Source organism: Coregonus lavaretus, assembly GCF_964263955.1.
Source record: "Coregonus lavaretus genome assembly, chromosome: 11".
Classification (NCBI taxonomy): Eukaryota; Metazoa; Chordata; class Actinopteri; order Salmoniformes; family Salmonidae; genus Coregonus; species Coregonus lavaretus.
This window is the reverse complement of record NC_139998.1, coordinates 46933921-46946266: the sequence shown is the minus strand read 5'-3', so window position 1 is coordinate 46946266 and position 12346 is coordinate 46933921. Positions and strand designations below refer to the sequence as shown.

Here is a 12346-nt window from a genome sequence, read left to right as displayed (position 1 = left end):
ATGTCAACCGGTTAAAGATGACAGAGCTGTCTTCGTTTACAACGGAGCAGCTATTATAACAGTGGAGTGGCCCACCCATCAAATTAAGATTTGTTTCACCCTTGATGCTTCACTACTTTGTTTCCATTCTCCATTTCCATTCTGCTGCTGTCTGCAGGAAGTTGAGCGCAATAAATTGTTTATTTCAAGGAAACACTGACCAGAGCTCTAATTACGAAGGGGTTCCGTATAACAATTTAGAGTAATTTCATTGCACCTAATTTAACTGGTGCAAGTTAATGTTTCTACATTCCACACAGTAGGTCCATTCTTTACCTAGGTGTCAGACACCAAGGGGAAAAAATATTTATGTTGGTCGGAACACAGGAACAAAACAATGGCTTTTCTGTTTCAAAATGAACCATTTGGGGGAAAAAACCTATCCCCGATGCTCACCCTTATCAACACTGTGTGCACAGAATGAGGCTGTAGTCAGTCAATGTGTGATGACACGCAGGTCAATCCCATGCTCTCTGACAAAGCGCCACACACACACACACACACACACACACCGTCTGACACCTTCCATCAGCTGCTCCTCAATGAGATAACGCAAATAGCGATAGGAAGGGTTTTCTTTATCTATCCGTTTCCTTAATCTACCCATGAACCCAGTACCGTGCCCCCACCCCAGAGGAACTGTCCAATTAGCCTTACATGGAGATACCCCAACCCTTCGCGAGGAGCCCCAGGGAACCACCCCAGCCCCTCTGGCTCTCCATCTCCCCTGCCTCCCCCTGACCCTTCACCCCAGGCAGCCAACTCGCTAATGGGCTTTCTTTGTCTCTTCCCTGGGCCTGGGCCAAACCGGCCCTGGTTCATCTGAGGGCAAGCCACCGCCGCCAAACACAGTGGAATGACTTCTCCACTCTGCAGTGTAGCAGCACATTAATTCACATACATTCAAGTGTAGGCACTTACACATCGACAGACCCATGCACACATTTTCCAGAAGAAAGCAAATAACAAAAATGTAAAAGTTTTAATTCTCTTCGTAATTTGCACACAGCACAGCGCACGATCAGAAATAGTATTTTTGTGATGTCGGCCATGCCCCGGGGGCACGACGGAATTATTGTTTTTTGGAATTCCTATTAGTATTAATATATTTTTTCTAATCATTCTCTGTGTTTCTTTGGCTTTCAGAGCACAGGGGAAAAGCTCATTTCTCGACAGCGACAGTTATATTCCCAGCAGCTCCGAGATTAGCCATTATGGAAATAAGCGACCTCAGAGAGAGAGAGCGAGGGAAGGGGAGAGCGAGAGAGCGATAGGAGGGAAAAAACTATGCCAGCACAGTGGTACGCGAAGGGTAGAAACTCTGAGTGAGCAGGTGGTAGGTAATTCAGAGACCGCTCCATTACCATTTCATTTAGCCCTGTATAATTGATTTTGACACTGCTAGGATTACGTGCAGCACAAACAGCTGTCTCGTCACCATACTGCAGCCGTTCATTTAGAGTGGGTGGTTACGGGGAGAAGGAAAGTTACCTACAGTAAGCAAATACAGATGCTTACTATTCTAATCCCCTTAAGGCATGGATTCATTGCAAGAGTCATTGACACCAGGTATGTAGATAAACTGCTTATCATCGTCCTGTGATATCAGTGATGGGACAGCTGCTTAATAACAAACAACCAACAAAATCAGATTAGATACCTTACCTTCTCATTCCTGTACCTTTCAATGCCATCTTATATGTTAAGAGAGCAAAAGCCTACCATGATGCTACTCAAACCTGAGACAAGGACGAGCCTTGGGTGGTGTACATGGGTACCAATGGGGCTGTGACTAATCTGGGTTGTGTACATGGGTACCTACGGGGCTGTGAATAACCTGGGTGTTGTACATGGGTACCTACGGGGCTGTGAATAACCTGGGTGTTGTACATGGGTACCTACGGGGCTGTGAATAACCTGGGTGTTGTACATGGGTACCTACAGGGCTGTGACTAACCTGTGTGGGGGGGGCCAGACGCAGGCACACTCCTCCAGTCTCTGTGCCCTCGCCCTGCTCTAGGGGGTTGAGGTGGCGGCTGAAGCGGGGCAGGGGGATGCCCGGGCGGCTGTCAGGCAGGAACATGTTGGCAGGGGCAGGGATGATGAGGGCATTGGTGACCGGACCTGTCAGTGGTGTGAGAGTAGTTAGAAAGAGGGAGGGGACGGAGAGTGGGAAAGAGAGAGAGAGGAGGAAAGAGTGAGGTGAGGAGGGAGAGAAGGAGAGTGAGGGAGCAAGGTAGGTGAGGAGGGAGAGAAGGAGAGTGAGGGAGCAAGGTAGCCTAGGGGTTAGAGCGTTGGGCCAGTAACCAAAAGGTTACTAATCACAAAAGGTTACTAGTTGAGCAAGGCACCTAACCCTAATTGCTACAGGGTCGCCGTCAATAATGGCTGATCCCTGGCCGTGACCCCGCTCTCCAAGTGTGCCATTTCACACCTCATACTCGTACAGGTTACCCAGTTGTACAGACAGTGAAACAGGAAAAATATAAGCACCACCCACCCCCAAGAGAGGGGTAGGAGAAGTGAGAGGGGCACAGAAAGAACAGAAGAAAGGAGGGAGAGTGGGAAAGAAAGAGATAAGATGAACGTGAACATCCTCAGGGCCACAGTAATCATCTAAGTGGGGGAGAAGTTCTTTATGTTCTTCATCATTCCCCCCCACCGTGTTCACATTCGCCCGTAACTGGGGCATGGTCCGAGTTTTACAAGAGACTTTGAACATTGTCATTGAGGAGGTACCTGGAAAACATGGGAGAGAACACTCTCCCTGTCTTCGCAAAAAAATACTAAAAGGTAGAGAATGGGATGATAGAGATCCGACCTTCTGTACTTCCTTTTGATGGGTTTGTGCTGTCACGCGCTTTGGAAAGCAAGCTGGAGCTATAGTTATATTTTACGTCCATACAAACAGCAATCCTCCTACATCATGAACTAAGACATGAAAGTTGAAGTGTTTCTAAGGAACGTCAGCGGCACTCCGCCGACCTGCACACCTCACCTGCCTGAAGAGAGTGAGGAAAGACGCAAGTGGAGACAGGGGAATTGAGGACTTGAACTAGCAATCTCTACTCAGCCCCTAACCCTTTGACTGGCCTTCCTTGCTTATTAATTAATGCGCAACAAAGATAATTGCTTTTTAAAACGGAAAGAATAACGTTCTGACTAAGCCCATTGCTCTTGAATATTTTTTTAACGATGCCAACATACATGAGCTTTAGTGCTCTTCAACTCGATGGACAATTTTTTATTTACCCATTACTGTCAGTCTTCCACAAGCTGCCTTCAAATCATCCGAATTGCCCATCTGTCCTCCAGGATAAAAACATCTTACCCAGGGTATTGGCGGCTGAAAAGGGGGGTTTCAGCAGGGGGCATATAGGCATTTTCTGCATGCCCCGAATTGAGCGCTATTACACAAGAAACTAATGGAGGGAATCAACATCTGATGGAGGGTCTGACAGACTTCTTCCTACTGATGGCCTTAGCCACATGGTGATGGCTTTTTCACAATACCAAAAGAGAAAAAAGGATCAAACAGAGTTGCAATACACCAGAATGGATCAGATGTAGTATGCATGATATACCTAGGCTGGGTTTATTTATGACAATGGCAGAATTAATCCAATCAATCAGTCAATCATTAATTATTATCATAGAACACTTAGTAATCTCCCTAAAATGATTGTGCTCTCCTAAAATGCAAAGCATCATGTACACATTGGTATTCAGGTATACTCATCTAGGAAAGATTATATGGCAGACAGACTTGCTCTCTTGTTGTAACCTTAACAAATATTTTATAATACTGTAAAATACATGTGAATTTGATATTAAGGAAAACTTTAAAATCCCAGGTTAAAGGAAAAACACAACTCTGAGCAAACTTAAAGTTTGCTCTGAGTTTCTGAGCTTCGGTATATACACTACAGGGAGTAGTACGGTAGGCTATATCACTCAAAACTATAGATGAGCAATCTACTTGACTGGTCCTTGAAGGCATAGATGTCTTTCTTATAATTTGTCCGTTCTAGCTGGATGGAGGCCAGCCCTCACGCAAAATGTGGTTCTGGGTTGCCAAGATTTGATATTTCACCTACGTCGGTTTTTCATTAGGTCATTAAAATCAATTTTGAACATCCCTTTTCTCACTATTTGGTTGACATTAATCAGCTCTGTATCTCACAGTGGAGTACTCTCTACGCTGTACACACATCTAGTTTTTCTCCGGTTGAGGGTAAGAGAAGACTTATCTAAAAGGTCTGTCAAGATGGGCAATGGTTGAAATATTCCACATGAAAAACTTTACAAAGTTATGTGAATAAGTCTTGGGGTGTTGTAGGCCAGGAGTAATCATACTTGAATGAAAATGGTTGAAACATTGTCAGCCATTCTAACTTTAAAAACTTTTTGGCAGCATTAAATCCTTCCTACATAATATCATCATTTCATTCCCCAAGGTTAGAGAGAAGAAATAAGAGAGAGTGAGTCAGATATAGAAAATAAACAAATAGAATCATTAAACTGGGATGTATGAACGCAGCATGTTGCATGAAACGTCAGTGCGTATGAAAACTCTAATTAACTGCCCAAAAAGTGCCTATTGGAACAAATTGCCAGCCATGTGTTGGCGTAGTTGGCTGAGCTTCACTTTTAAAAATTGTCGCAGTCAAGCAGACAAAGCATTGATGACCGAATAGCCTAACTCAATAAAAACGAAGGTTCCCTCAGTGTGTCCATGCGGACTAATTAATTGGCCCCCCATAGTTAGCATCATAGACGGAAAAATAAACACCAGTAGAGAAGAGAAAGTATTTATGAGTAGAATATGGAGATCTTGTTGAGGGAGCATATACTGTACACAAGCTGACGCTCATAATTCTAATCTTTGGAGGGCAGATAAAACACTGAATGGAAAGCGCTCCAGGATTTATGCTATTCCTTAAGCCCTTTCATAACTGTAGTTTCTGAATCTCAACTTCTAAAGGCCTGTCAAAACAACGGCACAATTTATGACAACCCTGACCGTCTCCTGGTTGAAACAGCAATTATGAGTGTGTGTGGAGAAGCAAACAAATCTTTGAGGTCCAAACACACATAAATGTGCTCAAATTCAACTGAATTGGGTGAAAAAATGGCATTTTGAGGCATATTATGTAATTAGAGCTGTTACACGATACTGATATGGTAACAAAACCGTAATCACTGTTGAGATAACAGCCACTATTGTTTTCTCTCTATGGTAATCACACTTTATCTACATTTAACACACAAAGGTAGGGCACTTGCTCAGCACCAGTACTAGAGGGAATCAATATCAATTAAAAATCTAGTAGATGTAACACTTTTCAGAGGAAACGGACTAGGAGACAACTAGACTGATGGCTGTCTGTACCCTGTATTTATCAGATACATCGAGGGACGGCAGAAAATAAAGAGTATATTCGGTTGATGCAGGTTAGCCTTTTTTCCTCAAGTGGTCACTAGCTGGCACAGCCACAAAGTCATAAAATCGGATTTTAAACCTAACCATACTGCTAACCCTAATGCCTAACCCTAAACCTTAAGTTAAGACAAAAAAGCTAATTGTTGTCGTCATTTTTACAATAGCCAATTTTTACTTTGCAGTTGGCCTATCTAAGGGGAAATCGCTCAGTTCTGCCTCCAGGACATGACTCATGACAATAAATGTCAACCCGCTCGGTTGATTGTATTCGGCGACTGCTAGGAGCATCCGAGTCAGACTGTCAGTAGTGGATCAGGCTGGGGTCTTGTCCTCACCTTTATACAGTAATTAAACTTCCCACTGACAACTCGTCCAACTCGGAGGCTTCGATCAAGCTACTCCTCCTGTACTGATGCTTATCATCAGGGTACTGCCGCCATCGACTTGGGCCAGACAGATATTTCCCCTCATTGATTCAGATCGCTGAGTCTCCTCAGAGAAGATTATTTATTTATTTTCCCTCGACTCTTCTGCCGTTTCCTGTGTGCTAACCCCCAACATATCTCAAGACCAATATCCATGAGTCATAATCATGATCAGTTAGCTGAGGAACAGTAGGAGGAGGCCTAAAAGAAACAGCTTAGGGAATTCTACGTATGTGACAATAAATCTCCAGAACCCGAGGAGGGGGGGGGTTACAAGGTGGGTGTGCGCTCCCTCCCACACTGCCGTTTGACTGCAGTAATGTGCACGCACACAGGCACACGCTTATGACAATGTGAGTCAAACATTGGCACAGCTATATTGTGCTACAGGGCTTGGCTGGTGTTAATTCCAGTATGCCCAATGCTTTTCCATTCAACAGCAATTTAAAAAAAAGAAAAAAGTTTGTTAAAACAAGAAAGAAAATGGACTGTGCTGCTCCCAGCAAGGCTTTGGGTCTCAAGGTGGTTAAGCATTACACCTGTTCCACATTTACTATATCGGAATTCCACCTCGCAAAGTTTGCATTTCACCACCTTCTTATTTAACTTCTCAAAGTATTGCCATACAGGACTTCAATGCTGTCGCTTGCCTTTCTCTGCCATTTACAAACTGCTAACGACGATGGCATAGTGGTGGAGAGTAGACTCCAAAATAATGTATTCTTCGACTCCTTGCACGTTGACTGCCGGTGTCGACTCCCATTTCTGAGTATCAAGATTCGATTCTGCTAGGAATCAACTCCAAAGATTCAGTATTTTTGGAAACTGATTAGTTGCCGTACTTCCGAGAACACAAACACTCACATCTTTCATAGCGAGCTAGTGAGGGATGGAGAGAGAGGGGAGGGGCACAGTATAGGCAAGTCGGCCACCAGGCAGACAGAATCAGAACCGTGCACTAAGCCTATCAATTGGTAATCAAATGCTGTATTTCGCAATGGAATGCAGTATCTCGGCTTGAAATGTCTCACAACTTTAGTAAAGCAGGGCCTGTCATCAATGAAATGGCTAGGAGGCTAGGGGCAGCAGGTAGCCTAGCAGTTAGAGCGTTACATGCTGACCACACTACTTGCGTTGCAAAATAAATGTACACATACATGTTATTCAATCATTTCATCCAAACTGTTTGCGCGTCTGCGTAGCCAGGCGCTAAAATAGAACTATTTTTGACACTTGACGCACAGCAAGTCCTGCCTCTCCCATCTCCTCATTGGTTTTTAGGAGCATATACCCACATGGGTGATTGAAAGATTAACTAAGGTCCACACTCCAGTCCAGCTGGTGGCGGTGGTAAAGTTGGTTACCAGCCGCCATATAAAGTATGAAGATAAGTGGAAGAAAAGTTACTAGAAACTAACTAGGTTTCCCCTTTTATCTGTGGATTAATTGTCGGAGTAGAGAACACATGATTTTGTGTGACTCAAAATGGGTGAAAATTCTACAAAGATCCAGAAAAAAAGGACCTTGTGCATTTCAGGTACAATAACAACAAAATGTTTATATCCCAGGACAAATTAGCTAGCAACAGCAAGCTAGCTAGCTAAATGGCCATGAATGTTTCAAGTGTTTCGACCAGTCCCAAATTATTATTATTATTTTTTAGGGGGTAGATCAGCTTTAATTATGCAGATAGATTGTAACTTCCATCAATGTAATTGTCTGCATCACTTCCAATCCCCCATATGTTTTTTTCTTCTCGCAACTATATATGCACATATACATACATACATACATACAGTGGGGGAAAAAGTATTTAGTCAGCCACCAATTGTGCAAGTTCTCCCACTTAAAAAGATGAGAGAGGCCTGTAATTTTCATCATAGGTACACGTCAACTATGACAGACAAAATGAGAAAAAGAAATCCAGAAAATCACATTGTAGGATTGTTAATGAATTCATTTGCAAATGATGGTGGAAAATAAGTATTTGGTCAATAACAAAAGTTTCTCAATACTTTGTTATATACCCTTTGTTGGCAATGACACAGGTCAAACGTTTTCTGTAAGTCTTCACAAGGTTTTTACACACTGTTGCTGGTATTTTGGCCCATTCCTCCATGCAGATCTCCTCTAGAGCAGTGATGTTTTGGGGCTGTCGCTGGGCAACACGGACTTTCAACTCCCTCCAAAGATTTTCTATGGGGTTGAGATCTGGAGACTGGCTAGGCCACTCCAGGACCTTGAAATGCTTCTTACGAAGCCACTCCTTCGTTGCCCGGGCGGTGTGTTTGGGATCATTGTCATGCTGAAAGACCCAGCCACGTTTCATCTTCAATGCCCTTGCTGATGGAAGAAGGTTTTCACTCAAAATCTCACGATACATGGCCCCATTCATTCTTTCCTTTACACAGATCAGTCGTCCTGGTCCCTTTGCAGAAAAACAGCCCCAAAGCATGATGTTTCCACCCCCATGCTTCACAGTAGGAATGGTGTTCTTTGGATGCAACTCAGCATTCTTTGTCCTCCAAACACGATGAGTTGAGTTTTTACCAAAAAGTTCTATTTTGGTTTCATCTGACCATATGACATTCTCCCAATCCTCTTCTGGATCATCCAAATGCACTCTAGCAAACTTCAGACGGGCCTGGACATGTACTGGCTTAAGCAGGGGGACACGTCTGGCACTGCAGGATTTGAGTCCCTGGCGGAGTAGTGTGTTACTGATGGTAGGCTTTGTTACTTTCGTCCCAGCTCTCTGCAGGTCATTCACTAGGTCCCCCCGTGTGGTTCTGGGATTTTTGCTCACCGTTCTTGTGATCATTTTGACCCCACGGGGTGAGATCTTGCGTGGAGCCCCAGATCGAGGAAGATTATCAGTGGTCTTGTATGTCTTCCATTTCCTAATAATTGCTCCCACAGTTGATTTCTTCAAACCAAGCTGCTTACCTATTGCAGATTCAGTCTTCCCAGCCTGGTGCAGGTCTACAATTTTGTTTCTGGTGTCCTTTGACAGCTCTTTGGTCTTGGCCATAGTGGAGTTTGGAGTGTGACTGTTTGAGGTTGTGGACAGGTGTCTTTTATACTGATAAGTTCAAACAGGCGCCATTGATACAGGTAACGAGTGGAGGACAGAGGAGCCTCTTCAAGAAGAAGTTACAGGTCTGTGAGAGCCAGAAATCTTGCTTCTTTGTAGGTGACCAAATACTTATTTTCCACCATAATTTGCAAATAAATTCATAAAAAATCCTACAATGTGATTTTCTGGAATTTTTTTCTCAATTTGTCTGTCATAGTTGACGTGTACCTATGATGAAAATTACAGGCCTCTCTCATCTTTTTAAGTGGGAGAACTTGCACAATTGGTGGCTGACTAAATACTTTTTTCCCCCACTGTACATATAAATACATAACCTTTAAAAAAATATATATTTCCCTTTATCACTTTCCAACCCCACCACCCCTTCCCTAATTTGAGTAAACTAGTGAACAACAATGCTTAGGCCTCTACTTCCAGCTTATACATACAATTTTATGGACACAGTCAATTTTACAATATTTCTAGTCTGTTTGTTTTTACTCCTGAAGTTCCTCTACCCTCAACTGCTCCGATCATTTTCATGATGTCCATCCGGTTTGCTTCTATCTGCCATATCTTTCAAACTGTGCTCTTTCACAAAAGCTCTCAACCTATAACCTACAGTGGGGAGAACAAGTATTTGATACACTGCCGATTTTGCAGGTTTTCCTACTTACAAAGCATGTAGAGGTCTGTAATTTTTATCATAGGTACACTTCAACTGTGAGAGACGGAATCTAAAACAAAAACCCAGAAAATCACATTGTATGATTTTTAAGTAATTCATTTGCATTTTATTGCATGACATAAGTATTTGATCACCTACCAACCAGTAAGAATTCCGGCTCTCACAGACCTGTTAGTTTTTCTTTAAGAAGCCCTCCTGTTCTCCACTCATTATAAATAATAATAAATAATATACCATTTAGCAGACGCTTTTATCCAAAGCGACTTACAGTCATGTGCGCATACATTTTTACGTATGGGTGGTCCCGGGGATCGAACCCACTACCCTGGCGTTACAAGCGCCGTGCTCTACCAATTGAGCTACAGAGGACCACATTACCTGTATTAACTGCACCTGCTTGAACTCGTTACCTGTATAAAAGACACCTGTCCACACACTCAATCAAACAGACTCCAACCTCTCCACAATGGCCAAGACCAGAGAGCTGTGTAAGGACATCAGGGATAAAATTGTAGACCTGCACAAGGCTGGGATGGGCTACAGGAAAATAGGCAAGCAGCTTGGTGAGAAGGCAACAACTGTTGGCGCAATATTTAGAAAATGGAAGAAGTTCAAGATGACGGTCAATCACCCTCGGTCTGGGGCTTCATGCAAGATCTCACCTCGTGGGGCATCAATGATCATGAGGAAGGTGAGGGATCAGCCCAGAACTACACAGCAGGACCTGGTCAATGACCTGAAGAGAGCTGGGACCACAGTCTCAAAGAAAACCATTAGTAACACACTATGCCGTCATGGATTAAAATCCTGCAGCGCACGCAAGGTCCCCCTGCTTTTCTGCAAAGGGGACAGGACGACTGCACCGTATTGAGGGGAGGATAGATGGGGCCATGTATCGCGAGATCTTGGCCAACAACCTCCTTCCCTCAGTAAGAGCATTGAAGATGGGTCGTGGCTGGGTCTTCCAGCATGACAACGACCCGAAACACACAGCCAGGGCAACTAAGGAGTGGCTCCGTAAGAAGCATCTCAAGGTCCTGGAGTGGCCTAGCCAGTCTCCAGACCTGAACCCAATAGAAAATCTTTGGAGGGAGCTGAAAGTCTGTATTGCCCAGCGACAGCCCCGAAACCTGAAGGATCTGGAGAAGGTCTGTATGGAGGAGTGGGCCAAAATCCCTGCTGCAGTGTGTGCAAACCTGGTCAAGACCTACAGGAAACGTATGATCTCTGTAATTGCAAACAAAGGTTTCTGTACCAAATATTAAGTTCTGCTTTTCTGATTTATCAAATACTTATGTCATGCAATAAAAGCAAATGAATTACTTAAAAATCATACAATGTGATTTTCTGGATTTTTGTTTTAGACTCCGTCTCTCACAGTTGAAGTGTACCTATGATACAAATTACAGACCTCTACATGCTTTGTAAGTAGGAAAACCTGCAAAATCGGCAGTGTATCAAATACTTGTTCTCCCCACTGTATATACTTATTATGGACACAGTATGCTTTACATTAGTTATCTTGTTGTTATTAGTTGTTGTTAGTTGTTATTAGTCCCATCCTTCAACTCCATTCAACACCACCCATCTATCTCTTCACACCATCCATATTGGATTTCTATTTGCCATATATTTTTCAACTGTACTGTGATGTTTTACAAAAGTTCTGAACCCTTCTATTCTCATTGTTTCTACAGATTGTAAATTGAATATATTTTCTTTAACTCAAAAGTATTTTTATATTATTGATTATTGATCTAACTTTTCAGATCACCCAGTAGTGCTATCTGCAGGGTTAGTTCCAGGTAAATATTGCAATCCTTTAGCCATTCTTGGACCTGTGTCCAAAAACAAGCTACAAATGGACAGTACCAAAACAAGTGATCTAATGATTCGGACTCTCCTCGCAGCAAAATCTGCAGAGCTGGGAAGATTGTATCCCCCATATAAATAACATTATATTGGTAGCAAGCATTTTGTATAATAATTTAAATTGAAAAATGTATGCCATGGAATCGGTACGTCAAAAATCTCTTCCCAACTATTTTGCAATCTATATGGGACAGCTCTCAATCCTTTGGTCCTTAAATGAAACTGGTATACTTTTTTATTTATCACAATTTTCTTTAACCAATTATGTTCTTTAATGCAAGGCTGACAGACAAGTTCCTTACTTTTTCTCCCTTCCACTTTCCTCTTCCATTTTTGCGGTAATGCTGCAATTATTTGGTTGTAATTTTGGGTAGAGCAGACATTTCCATATGTTTTTGTCAGCTGCAGTCCTACCAATAAAACATATTTTTTATAGAATTTGGGGGGATATTCTACACGCAACAGACCGAAAGCTGAACACACACTCGCATCATTAGCGAACAGAAAGAGCAGGCGAGCCAGTACAAGGAAAAAAACGTGCACATAGGTCTTGGTAATCTGTATCTCGCAATGTCTTGTCTTGCAAATTCACCAAAGTAGCCTAAAGTTAGCCTTTTCCCCTCTGGTTTTATTTAAATTACATAGCCTATAAATGCCTGGGTAAAGTTATCGTCAAGTTAATAATACGGCAAATAATATGTTTTGTGATAACTGCAATGGTATTTTAATTTTGTGGAAAATAAACTGAATTTTTTTGAATTTTTCCTTAACGTTAACAATCCTAATTTCGTTTTTAACGTTCA

At 42.6% G+C, this 12346-nt stretch overlaps 1 protein-coding gene across 1 annotated transcript in view; it reads right to left on the bottom strand.

The window, feature by feature from the left end:
* LOC311137769 (WD repeat-containing protein 18-like) overlaps nucleotides 1-12346 on the bottom strand; it is an 85437-nt gene that overhangs the window by 9652 nt on the left and 63439 nt on the right. Inside the window, exon 8 of the mRNA XM_084172354.1 lies at nucleotides 1997-2163. Coding sequence (XP_084028480.1) covers nucleotides 1997-2163 — 167 coding nt within the window. The remainder of the gene's footprint in view (nucleotides 1-1996; nucleotides 2164-12346) is intronic.